At 36.1% G+C, this 14079-nt stretch overlaps 1 protein-coding gene across 3 annotated transcripts in view; it reads left to right on the top strand.

Moving 5' to 3' along the window:
• The window catches only part of LOC106060116 (S phase cyclin A-associated protein in the endoplasmic reticulum-like), a 30954-nt gene extending 29319 nt beyond the window's left edge, over positions 1-1635 (top strand). For all 3 annotated transcript variants that reach the window (XM_056008900.1, XM_056008885.1, XM_013217903.2), the window contains one exon: positions 59-1635. In XM_056008900.1, the coding sequence (XP_055864875.1) occupies positions 59-159 (101 nt within the window). In that variant the 3' untranslated portion in view covers positions 160-1635. The remainder of the gene's footprint in view (positions 1-58) is intronic.
• The last annotated feature ends 12444 nt before the right edge of the window (positions 1636-14079 follow it).

Genomic DNA, 14079 nt, shown 5'->3' with positions numbered 1-14079 from the left:
TTTCAGGTTACTATATAAAACAAAGCAAATTACAATACATCATTTTCTACTTCTACAGATAATAAAGAAATACGAGAAACAGAAAATAGAATGACCTTTGCCATGAGGTTTCCAATAGAGCTTTGGGATAGTGCACAGGCTTATTTCATTGTTGTGTGACAGAGCTAAACTACACACAGAACTAAACAATGAACTCTTTCTGTTAGTTACAGACATATGACCATTTTATTATTGGAAACATGATAGTCAAAATAATTGTCCTTGGTCAGCTGGGATGGATTAAAACAAAATGAGATGAGAAAAATAATTGTGTATTAGCTAATGAAACAAAACAATTGATTTTATTTATTTCAACTTATGGAAGCTTATTGTTCAACTATTAATCATTATGTGAATGAAATCTACTCTACAACCAACTTGGCAGATTTAAGTCTAGGAACTAGGAAACTTCTTTGAATTAGTTACAACACATGTAGGTTCTTTCTAACCTTATTCATTAGTTCTCATCCTATTCATCTCTCTATGTCACCATCAGCAGTATACCATGCTGCCAGATTTGAGTATTTTTATATTCATATGGAAAATTAAGATGTAAAATGAGTGCCATCCAGAAAACTCAGGAAAAAATACATTTAAAAAAAAAAATTTTTTTTTTTTAAGTCTTCACTCATTGACGTAAATGTGGACATTTGTTTAAGCTGTGTATGGTCAGGTTGTGTATCTAGTTTCATTTGTGATAACTTTTATTCATCTGAGAAGTGTGGAGAGCAAATGGGGCTGATAGTGGGTTTAGCTAGTGAAGGAAACTGATATATCCTTTTGTAAAATTTAGCTCCTTTCTTTGTTTCTGTTTATTAGCTTAACCTAAAGCCCTCATTTTTTTTGTTTTAGCTTTTCATTGTCTTTGAAATTTTTGTTTATTTGGTCAGTATTTGATTTGCTTGTATGAACTATTTATACAGATGAAAGTTTGATGCAGGAGCATTACATTATTTATACATGTTGATTGTCTGTGATGTCAGCATTAACAAGGATTGGTTTTAGAATTGTCAACATTTAAAATGCATGTCTCTGAGTTGAAAGTTGAGAATGTTCAATGGGTCATATATTATATTGTTTTTTTCAAACTAAAATCCTTTTTGTGAGATGTTTCACTTTTTGGGTTTTGTCACCAAGGATTAAAAAAAACAAAAACATTTTCTATTGTCAAAGAGTTTCATGTTCTACTTGACAGGAGCTGGAATGTTGCTAGACTAGACCATAATCAATGTTAGGGTGCACAGTTTGGTATTTAATTACTAAATGACCCAACCATTCTATTTAAAATTGGCTTTAGTAAATTGCTTTACAAGAGCTTACAGTTACAGTAACAAAACAACTGTTCTGTTTGTATTCCCATCCTAGTAAGAAATGAAGTATATATAATAACGCTGGTTTCTCTGATGTGTGGAATACTGAAATGAGAAATATATGTACATATATATAAATGTGTACATCTACTTGTACAGTCTGGAGCTCATATTTTAATCAAATCTATTTTTGTTGTTTTATCAGTGTGTTTATTTGATACATTCTACTGCCTCTGATTGTGAAGGAATCATTTTGATATTCATTTAATAAAAAAAAAATAATGAAGTGTCTTGGTGTTTTGTTTTTATGAAGATCAAATGGTTTCTATTCATGGAACAAAATAGTTTGAAGATCAAATGGTTTCTATTCATGGAACAAAATAGTTTGAAGATCAAATGGTTTCTATTCATGGAACAAAATAGTTTGAAGATCAAATGGTTTCTATTCATGGAACAAAATAGTTTGAAGATCAAATGGTTTCTATTCATGGAACAAAATAGTTTGAAGATCAAATGGTTTCTATTCATGGAACAAAGTAGTTTATGTGTGTAGTTATCCATGGAGTGAACTTATGATTCCTTAACATCCAACCAGGGTTTCCCGCGGCCTCCTGATTTTTCAGGAGCTCCTGGAAATCTGAAATTGCAAAATATATGAAAAAGTCCTGGAAATCTCCTGAAATTATTAAAAATCTCCTGAAAAGTCATAAGAATCTCCTGAAAAATGGACAAAATTGTCTCTTTGGGTGTCATTCAATATGAAAATCGCCGAGCCTACAGGCGATTTAGGGAAAAAAAAAAAAAAACGGCATTGTCGGCTTTCATTTAATAAAAATGTAATAATATGGCGAATTCAAACCTAAAACGGAAGTTCTAATAGTTAATAAAAATTAAGATTAGACCGTAAATCTAAATTAGATCTACTACTCATGATTTCTCATCTACAGTCTAGCTAGAGAGAGGGAGAGAAGGGAAGAGAGGGAGAGAAGTAAAACTTAAGTGACTATAAGTCTAGAGTAGATAGTAGTTAGTAGTAACTTAAGTAAGTAGATCTAGCCTGGCCTAGAGAGTAGTAGATCTCATCTATCTAGTCTAGGCTACTCTCTAGGCCAGGCTAGATCTACTTACTTACTATCTACTCTAGACTTATAGTCACTTAAGTTTTACTTCTCTCCCTCTCTTCCCTTCTCTCCCTCTCTCTCTTTCCTTCTCTCTAGCTAGACTGTAGAAGATAGTAGTAGATCTCATCTATCTAGTCTAGGCCAGGCTAGATCTACTTACTTAAGTTACTACTAACTAGTATACTACTATCTACTCTAGATCTAGTTCTGATTCTAGCTAGACCTAGTAAAGTAAAGTACTAGATCTAGTAGTACTAGTAGATCTATAGTCAGATCTAGATGGATATGATAGAGATAGATAGATCTAGTTAGAGACATATATATATATATAGATAGTGATATAGCCAATATACTGAATATATATATACTATATAGATCTAGGGCCTACTACTATACTTTACTAAAAGTTTACTGTCTTTAGTTTAAGTTTAGGGTGGAGGCCTTAGAGTATATAGACCTAGTTAGTCCTAGTATATATAATATGATATATGGTATAGATTATATTTCTAGAATTCTAGATCTAATACTTCACTAATAGAGATCGACTTAGATTCTGGAATCTCTCTCTTAGTTTTAGTTTTATAAATCTAGATTGTGAAGTAGATGGAGCTTAGAGTATAGTGGTCTATATAGTAGGCCTATAAGCTGCTATATAAAATTAAACTATTCATGGTTTTACTTTCAAATTCACTTCTAGCTTTATGATTCAGAGCTAGATTTTATAGATTTAAAGAAAGCTACTGTTAATAAAAACAATCAATGTAAGAGATTTCCACTGAAATAGGTAACTGATATTGATAATGTGTTATACATTGCAATTTGTTTTTAGAGATTTTAATTAATTCCTAATGTTGACTAATACAAGCAATATATATAGAGAGAGAGTAGTGCAAATAGGCTTATTGGTTTACAAGTACTTCTTTACTCTTTAAACAGTTACTTTTGAATTTGCTAATTTGAAAAGGAAAAAAAAACACATAATTTTTAAACATGTATTTGGTAATTCAATATTTATTACTAAATATAGATATAGTTTGCGTTTTTCCGCCCCTGAAATCGAACATTTTCTCCTGGAAAACTCCTGGAAATCTCCTGAAATCCTAATCTCAGAATGGTGGGGGAACCCTGTGACCAACTCTGGGGAACTTCTGTTAACTTTCAATAATTCAAACAAAATAGTTTCCTAGGCATTTCAACCTTCAGAACTTCTGTAAACTTCAAAATAAAAAATTGACAAGCAATCCAGACTGTGAGAGCTTTTGTTCATTTAGAGTTTACTGGTATGTTTGGTGGCATAGTTTGTATCAGTTTGCTGTATTCTAATTAAACCCAAAGCTGATGTAACTAACACAGGATGACAGTGCTCAGTTAATATATCATCCACACACACTTACAGACGACTTACCTTTATATAATCATCATTTAATAACTTTTTTATTTGCATTTTATTTTTATTTATAGCTATCTCTCCCCCTATCTTTACAAAACCTTTTATTTGGCTCCGCTACGAATACCTTAAGTGTACATGCGGTGTTGATTTTGTTAGTGCTGGCTGCAATACTATAATGATACTTTACCTACCAATAAGTAGATTCAGTAGTATCACTACTGAAATCACCTTGAGAGCTACACATTTGATGACATTTTTAGATCATGCTGGGTCATCCATATATTGAAAGAGCTGTGAATAGAGGGCATAATTATATTCTATAGTATAAAGTCAAATGTTTTGATAAGAGGGAACAGAGAATAACTTGTCACGTAGATTAATTTTGAACTATTCAACTCTAAAAATCAGAAGATAGCTTGAAATTGTTCATCTCTATGAGTATGATCATAAGTTTCTTTGTAATTTTTTTGTTAATTAAAAATGAAAATTTACTAATTAACTAATGCATATTTAAAGAAACAAGAAATTTTCTTTTATTTAGTAGATTAAAATTAAATTCATATGCTTGCGACAACACTTTTGTAAGAGAGAAAGAGAGAGTAAGGAATGATACTTTGTAACAATGTAAAAAAAACAAAACAAAAAAAACTAAATCCTAATAACATTGAAAAGATAAATCTAGATCTATTGTCATTTCGCTAAATTCGAAAAGGGGTTATTTCTTTTTATTTAGAGAACAAAATACGAAGAGAAATGTAGAAAGGGAAACAGGAATGTGTACGAGGAACTTTTTGTTGGTGGTGGGGGGAGGGAGCGGAGAAGTGCTACTAAAATTAACGGGCGTCTGGGTTGCGTAGTGAAACGGGTCTTTCCAAATCAAGTCAAAAGTTTATGTGGGAGAAATTACGATGCGCGGGTAAAAAAAATGGGGGTTCATGAAAGCGAAGACAGAGAAGGAAAGAGAGAGAGGGAGAGAAGGAAAGAGAGAGAGGGAGAGAAGGGAAGAGAGAGAGGGAGAGAAGGGGGGAGAGAGAGTGAGAGAAGGGAAGAGAGGGAGAGAAGGGAAGAGAGAGGGAGAGAAGGGAAGAGAGAGGGAGAGAAGGGAAGAGAGAGGGGGAGAAGGAAAGAGAGTGAGGGAGAGAAGGAAAGAGAGAGGGAGAGAAGGGAAGAGAGAGAGGGAGAGAAGGAAAGAGAGAGAGAAGAAGAGAAGGAAAGAGAGAGAGGGGGGAAGAGAAGGAAAGAGAGTGAGGGAGAGAAGGAAAGAGAGAGGGAGAGAAGGGAAGAGAGAGAGGGAGAGAAGGAAAGAAAGAGAGAAGAAGAGAAGGAAAGAGAGAGAGAAAGGAAGAGAAGGAAAGAAGGAAATAAAAGCATATATTTTTTAGAATAAATCCGTAAATATGACCACACAGTTCTTGCTTTTTAATGGTATTCAGGAAAATGTAATTCAGTGCGTTTCTTTCAACTGGAACAGAATAGTGCTGTTAACTCCCTTTCATAAGTTTTCTAATTCCGGCACATTTGCGTGTATCTATTTAATTTCCATGAAAAATAATAATAATAAAAAAGAGCAAACTTTTAAAAAATATATTTGTTATATCTACTATCTACTATATATATAAATATATTAGCAGTGAAAATAGTATTTCAAAGAGGGCTGGGGCCTGGACACATCCTTGTTTAACTCCGCTGTTATACTGAAACTTTCGGAGCAGGCACCGTTGAACTGCACAATACCCATCATATTTTGGTGAATGGAGACAATTACATTTAGCAGCTTGGGAGGACAGCCTATTATCTGTAAAATTTTAAAGAGGCCATCTCTGCTGACTAGATCGAAGGCCTTAGTCAGGTCAATGAACGCGATGTACAAAGGCATCCTTTGTTCTCTGCACGTTCCTGAAGTTGGCGGATGGAGAAAATCATGTCAGTCGTGGGTCTCCTTGAGCGAAAGCCTCACCGTGATTTGTAGCCTGGGAAGCATCACTTGAGCAAAGACTTTGCCTACTATACTTAGGAGGGAAATTCCCCTGTAGTTGTTGCAGTCACTTCTGTCACCTTTGTTCTTGTACAGGGTAACGATTTTAGCAGATCCTGTGGCACAGCACCTTCTTGCCAACATTTGCAGAGCAGTTCATGTAGAGGTTGGCTTATTGTAGTTTTGCATTTTTTTGAAGATCTGGGAGGGGGGGGGGGGGATACCATCGCATCCATGTGCTTTGCCGGCAGCCATGTTGTCTATGTCTAATTGTTACGTAGCAGCTTGGCGTTTATTTTCTTGGTGCCTTCGTTTGCATCATGTGACCTGAAGTGGACGTTGTAAATTGGACGTTTCGGACGTCCTTCAGAAATGAAGATTATGACAGGACGGCGGGGTATGCGATCCCGGGACTATCATGACGACATTCCGGAACACATGTCACACGACCAGGGAAACATCCCGACCAGACAGCCATTGAGCTTTGTATGAGGGTGTTTCCTAGGTGGCTTGAAATGGAAAATAATGAAGCCAATAGGTGTATAATCTGTTGAAATATCCTAGTGGTTTTTGGCAATGTACCAACTTTGTGATACGGATCTGTTTTTCTGAGAGCTCCAGACTGGCCTTTTGCAATTTTACAATTACTTAATCTTAATTTCTTAATCCCTTCATTGAGAAACTAGTGGGAGCGTGTATTTAGTTCCTACATTTATTATGTATTTTTTACTGCACACATTGTAAGACAAATTTCCTCATGTATAGATACGATTATTATTTTTATTATTATTTATATACACTCATTCCATTTAATTTCCATTATTATTCAAATGTACAGTGAGAGTGATTAAAAAAAAAACAGTGAAATGATATCTAAGACTATACAATCTGAGATATTGCCATGTAAACCACAAGGAAAAGAGACAAACCTCTCTGGATGGTAACTTGAGGGTTGTAAAGTCATGGTCCCTATACATGCTTGAGTGATTGACAAAACAAAAATATGCCTTTACTAAACATATTTAACTATCATAAATGATATTTCTAGATCTGTTCATATTTTAAAGCAGAATTAAACTAGCTATCTGAATCGATCAGTCTGCTTGTTTTGAAGCAGGTTTTGATTGCCTTGCTACATTGGATACACAGACTGTGATAGTCTTGCGACATTGGATACACAGACTGTGATAGTCTTGCTACATTGGATACACAGACTGTGATAGTCTTGCTACATTGGATACACAGACTGTGATAGTCTTGCTACATTGGATACACAGACTGTGATTGTCTTGCTACATTAGATACAGAGACTGTGATAGTCTTGCTACATTGGATACACAGACTATGATTGCCCTTGCTACATTAGATGCCACACATCAAGGAGAAATCCTAACCTTAACCCAAATCTGAAAAAAAAAATGGCTTCAAAATAAATGGTATGGCAGGTTGACCAATTCACAAACTACACAAGGAATTCCCAACATGTCCACACATAAAGTGTACTACGGCTGTACATTGAACGCCATCTCTCCATTACAGTATCTCCCCGCACCCTCCTTCAATGGGACGGGATTGTCCCTGTACATCTCCTCCACGCGGCCAGCAAACCCTTTCAGCTGTAGTTTGACTGAACTATCGGCAAGCTTTAGACCGTTGGCTTTTAATTTCCTGTGAGTTTAGAAACTGTCACAAAAGCCGGGCGCTCAAGCTTAAACGTAGCATTGAACCGTGGCTTTTTGGCCCGAGGTGCCAGGAGTTGGCTGGCCCCTGTTTGACAGTTCTAGAGTTTTTGTGTTTCCACCCCTTAGAGTAAATAAAAATCCGACTTTGTCATTTGTTACCACTAAGTGGAGTTATATTTGTGAAAGACTGGAGAAACTAGCCTAAGAATTATTATTGACGAAGCTTATATTTTGTTTGAGGCAAAGGTAGCTCAATGAAGAGTTGAGATATCGAGATATTCCAGTAGGCCTAGCTGAGATAGAAAAGCTTTGTTCAAATAGAATTAAGCAAACCTAGAGAGTTCTCTTTCAACAGAGATTTGAGAGCTATACTAGTAAGTATAGACGAAGTAGCTGAGGCTAACAAAAGTTTAAAAAAATATATTTCTCATAGTCCTAGGAAATTGTTAAGGTAGGGGCTTGGGGGGGGGGAGGGTCTGCTGTTCTTCTTCTTGAACTCTTTTGCCTGACTTGTGCATTGTATTTTTTTTAAGGGAATGCTAATCTAAGGACGGTCGCCACTTTTATTTGGTAATTATTGTATAGGGGAACCTTCCTTCCTGGAGACGGCCAGAGCAGATACTCGGACTAATTGATAAAATATTACTTCATTTCCTTCGCGTTGTTGTCGCTCCTGGTCTCGTGGCCTAGATCCATGGCCCGGGGGCCTATTTGTCCTCTCCGTTCATTTCCTGCTCCAAGTGCCGATGAACGGTGAGTGCTATTTACTTCTCGCTTCTAATGGCGTCTCACCCAGGGTTTGAATACTGTTGACCTCTTCTACAAGCTCACAACCTCAAATCTTTTTGGAAACACTGCTCGCCTTTTTTTTCCCTCCATCTTCTTTTCTTCTTCTCGTTCTCTCTGCCCTCCCTCTTTCTTTCCCCTTTCTTCCCTCGTTCCCCTAGTCTTTATTAAATTCATCCTATCGTCTCAGTCGCTCCATTATCTTATTTAAACTTCTTCATTCTTCTTTTCATCTTCTTCCCCTCCACCCCCCTGACCCAGCTCCTCGCTCTGTTCCCCTGGGGATGTTTGTTGACTGAGACGCTCTTGATGAAATTAATGATCTCGCTGGGAGAATTAGTTGAGGGCCTTCAGAGAAAATCACTAGCTCTACGCCATGTTCTTTTGTGGCCCAAATGGCATTGCTTGTTCTAAGACAATTATTTTAGCGCCCTACGGAAAAGGGACAAGATGGTAATAGGTGGGGAGGGAAGTGGGTAAGGAAGTTTGATGTCGGAAATAGAAAATTGTTGTCAAGAACTATGTCAGCAATACTCAGCCCTACTCACTGGAGACACATACAGGGAAACAGGCTCACAAACAAACACTATTAGCTGGAATAACTTCAATGGTTGCATTTTACGTCTGCGATGTGACACTAAAAAGTAGAGTAAATTTCCCCTTTCAGATCCTATAGAACAGATGATGTTAAGGTAATCTGTTTCTTTGGCCAACGTATTGCGAGCAGGGTGTCACGTGGCTAGCACAACGACCAACCGCCTTTACTTTCCCAACTTAAGTCAGTGACCCATTAGAGTTGGGTGGACTCAGGGGCGTCCCAAAAATCCCGAAAGTCAAAATGCCAGTCTTCACCGATATTCGAACCCAGTATCACATATATCAGTAAATATATTCAAAACTAATTTAAAACTACATTGGGGATTTTCCAACTAAAAGTTCATCATAGTAACTTTTTTTTAAAAGTGATTTTAATTACATTTCAATCATAATATTCGACAAAAGAGAAAAAAACAACAGAAAGCGATACCAAGAAATGCAGTGGCTATATAATGGATGCTAAAGAGAATTTTTAAAAAATGAAAAGAGGAAGCTTGAGAGAGACTTTGAAACAAATAGACAAACTAAACCACGAGGAGGAGACCATACAATAGTATACGTTTTATAATTATTTCGATTACTTCCTTTGTTCTGTACAGCGGATACACCAAAAAGCTTGTTATTTATGGAATGGCCTCCATGTAGGAAACTCTAAAAAATTATTACCTAAAAGGACAATATTAAGGAGTTTGCTTATCGTGACAAAGTTGTTTGTTTTTTTGCTATCACGTAAACTTTTGCCATACGCTCAGACTCGAGAAAGAAATTTGTTTTTCTGTTCCTTGAGGTCTTTAAAAATAGTAACAGAAGTTTACACTACGCGGTGATAACAAGTATTGTTGGATAGAAAAAAAAATATCACCATAAATAGCTCTGGAGATCAGAATGATCCAAAAGTGTTCTAACTGGCTCCCGAGATATCATTGGCCTCCAAAGTATCGGGTGTTAACGAGCTTCTTATCAACTTCCTCTGGAACTGGCTTTCCTTTGTATCAGCCCCAGGAGTCTCTTGTCCTGCTTGTGTTCTGACACTGATAACAGCCCATGTGATAAGCTCAGCGTTAGATGTTTGGCGACGGACAGGTTTCAACATATGGAAAACTGAACATTTTTGGTTCATTTCTAAGCTTAGGGCTGCAAGTATGGACGAGATATAATATCTGTAATCAAGCTTAATATCCATGTAATTTTGTTAACCTATCACAGCTGTAGAGTCTCCTAATGGAATGTTTGCTTTTCTGCTCTATCAGTTTGGGATTAACTCTAAGAGGCAGCAGTTGTTCAGGTGGCTACCTTTTCTGTTTCCGAGTTACTTTTTCTTGATCCTTAATTTTCGTTAAAATCAAACCGTCAGAAGAGTGTTAGAGAAAGATTTTTGCTAGCAGTTATGAAACACGAGTTTAAATATTCAGCTAAATCAGTTACATATACATGCCTTAGAGGTCCGTTTGGGCAAAGTCTTTTTTCTTTTGAGTCACAGACGCTCTTTCAAAAAAAAAAAAAAATTGTGTCCTATGTATTATACATGTTAAATACATACTTAAACTCTACTTAATATTAATTGTTCCTGGCTTATTCAGAAAACTCGCTAAATGAAGAAAAATAAAAGAGTTTTGAAAATATGCAATTAGACTTTATCATGGTGTATTCCTCGATATTTTTAGGTAATTTGTATTTCGTGTTATGGTTCAGTGTTCTATGTATTAGTGCTACTTTGCTGGTCTGGAGCGTTATACAGACTATTTTTTTTAATGTGACCACACGCAACCAAATGATTGTTTTTGCTTGGATTTATTTATCTTCTTATCTTATCTTATATAATACAGACGTTACTTCAAAAGGAAGATGATTACGTCCTACGCGTCATGCATTTAGTCATGCATATTAAACAGTGACCTAAATTCTGCCAAGTCACTGGTTTTCCTGGCGGGCTCAGGCAACCCATTCCATGCTCTAATAGCGCTGGGGAAGAAGGAGTGTTTGTACAAATTTGTCCTAGCATATGGGACGAGGAATGTGCCTTTATCTTTGTGTCTTTCAGAGTATTTTATTAAATTTTGTTTTTGTATTTGAAGATTATGGTTCAGTGTTTTATGTATGATTGCTACTTTACTTTTGAGCCTTCTGTCCTGAAGGCTTTCTAAATTTAGTGATTTTACTAAAGGTGTTACTCTAGTCAAATGTGAATATTCGTTTGTTATGAATCTCACTGCTCTATTTTGTGTCTGTTCCAGTTTTTTAATGTTTTCTTGAGTTGAGGGGTCCCAAACGGAGGATGCATATTCTATTATTGGCCTAACCAAGGTTAAATAACATTTTAGTTTTATGTTCTTATTTGATTTATAGAAATTTCTTTTAATAAATCCTAATGCTTTGTTTGATTTTTTTGTAGTTTCATCAATATGTGGATTCCATGACAGTTTTTCATTTATTATAACACCTAGGTATTTTGCGTTTTTAGTCTGTGTTACTGGTTTGCCATGAATAAGATAAGTGGAATTAATTTGTTTTAGTTTTTTTGTTACTCTTAACAACTGACATTTTTCTGGGTGGAAAGACATGCTCCAATTTGATTCCCATTTCTGTAATTCATCTAATTCTCTTTGTAAAATATCTGTGTCCTGTGTTGTTTTTATTGTTCTATATATTATGCAATCGTCTGCAAATAATCTGACTTTTGTTCCTGAAGTAATGCAATTTGGGAAATCATTTATGTAAATTAAAAATAGTAGTGGACCCAAGACTGTTCCTTGAGGTACACCTGAGTTTACTGTTATCGGTGTTGATTTAGAGCCATTTATTATTACAGTCCCTATCAGAAAATCTTTAATCCACTGATGCAATGGTCCATTAATGCCGAAATATTTTAATTTTTTAAGCAAACTATGGTGGTAAACTTTGTCAAAAGCCTTGGAAAAATCTAGTAAGATAGCATCTATTTTTTTCACTATTATCTAAACCTTTTGAAAAATCAATTGATAAAGAGACCGAATCACCAGAAACCTTAGAGATAAATAAATATTGAACATGCAAAGAAGAAATTCCTGATTTTTCTGTTACTTAATCCCAACAGAAACAAACGTGCAACACGCAAGTTTGAAAACACACACAGTGTAATGAAAAGGCGGCGAAACCAAAATCTCTAGGGGAGGCTCTGTTCGTCAGCTCCAAGCCAAGAGTCTCCTTTCCCAAGAAGTGTCGCTTGCAAAGTGCCATAATTGCCCAGTGGCGCGAACAGCCATGGGGCCATGCCTGCAAACACATCCTAATGGACAAGGGGTGCAAAGAGATCGCAACACCTCCAGCACAATAATGCAATTAGATCAGGTCCATTGCCCCTACATCACCCTGCCTCGTCCAACCCCTAAGCCAATAATCGCCGACGAGGTGTCAAGATGGCCACAGGGGCGGCTGCCTCCCTCACTATGAAGTTTGTCACAAAGTATAAGTTGAAAGTAGTTGAAGCTATCATGAAATATAACGACCGAAACTATTTCATATCTATCAACGTCCACAAATCTGTTCACTTTATTTGACAATATGCAAACTTAATCCTAGGAATCAGATAATTAGGCTAGTATTGAGATCCAAATGTTTACTAACAAAAAAAAATGCCAGTGACTACAAGAAAGTTTTTAAGATTTAACGTCCAGATCAGGTTGATATTGGAGTCTAATATGTTTATAGTGATACAATGTGATCTATAGATTCTGTATTAAGGCTAAAATGTCGCTCGCAATGATGACAACGCTGTGACGCTATCAAGCGATAGAATTTCCTCCAGGAAGAGATTGAACCGAATGTTCAGATTAAAGATTCATACGTTTCAAATAACGAGGAGTTAAAGCTTTTAAGAGCAGCTCCCCGATGGGGTGTAGGAGTGTGGGGAAGGGTGGCGCGAGACACACGCTTTACAAGGCGCCATGGACTGAGTCTGGGGACCATTGAATATTTATTTCATTTTACACCCAACGTTCCAGTCTCTGGATTAAATACAACACTGGTATTGGGGGGAGGGGTGAGAGGGAGGAGGAGGACATCGTGTTTTTAATCTCTTGACAAAATAAAATATGAGACAAACTCGGAGGAATATTTAAAAACGAGTAAGAGAGAGGGTGTTGGAGATCGTCTTATTGTGTTTGAGATTCCAGTCAATACCATCAGTAGAAATCCTTTTTTCATTCGAATACATTTTAGGTTTGGACTAAAGATGTAATACAAATCATATGGTCATTTATTTTCATGGTCACTCAACCTCTCAACTTTCGGCTTACGACATAAACGTGGTTAGGGCTACCAAAAGCTCCAGATTGCAGCAGAAAGTCAGCAGAATTCAACTTGACCGCGGACTGTAGTGGTTTGACACTGATAATATAACAGGACAAGCAGATCATCATTATAAAAGATCTATTCAATGTTTGACTAATGATGTTCAAGTGATGATCTCAAGTTCTAAACAATTTACTTTCGGCACACATGGGACGCTTTTACATTATTGCAATAAACCATTTGTGTTATGGAATGTGTTTGTGTGTTTCTATGGTTACAGTTGGAAGAAGTTAGCGATTGGTTCTGAATGATGCAAGATAAGCGAAATTGTCGTCGGTGGTCTTAGTTAGGTCAGACTACCCCAGAACGTGAGACTGAAAAGAAGTGTTATAATTGTAGTGAGTTACATTCTGTTTAAGATACTTTTTATTAGCGGCCCCACAAGGGGAAAAGACGCTATTAGTTTTGTGTGGAATGTCTGTCCGTCCGTCCCGCTTAGATCTCGTAAACTAGAAAAAATAGTGAAAATCCCACATAAATATTTTAGACCATTCAAAGATCTGATGCAACGACTACTTTTTTCTTTTCTGGAAGCGAAAAATCTAATTTTTTAAATCACTTTATGTAAGCAGTTTTTTTCATAAAAATACCACTTTTACAACTATTCACTATTAATAGTAACAAACACGGGAGTCTCCTGAGTATGGGGAGGCGGACATGTACCATTTTTTAAACACATTATTGCAAATGGTTTTAGATGTTTTGTCAAAAAAAATGTGTTTTCATTTTTATTGCTAAGTTAAGTAAATTCTGTTATACTAAACACTACATTTATTCACAAACATTCTTTTTACTTTTTTTTAAGAGAAAAAACCTATTTAGTATGCATATAAGTTGGACATAAATTAAA

The sequence above is a fragment of the Biomphalaria glabrata genome, chromosome 1, assembly GCF_947242115.1.
Source record: "Biomphalaria glabrata chromosome 1, xgBioGlab47.1, whole genome shotgun sequence".
Lineage (NCBI taxonomy): Eukaryota > Metazoa > Mollusca > Gastropoda > Planorbidae > Biomphalaria > Biomphalaria glabrata.
This window is presented reverse-complemented; position numbering and strand designations above follow the sequence as displayed.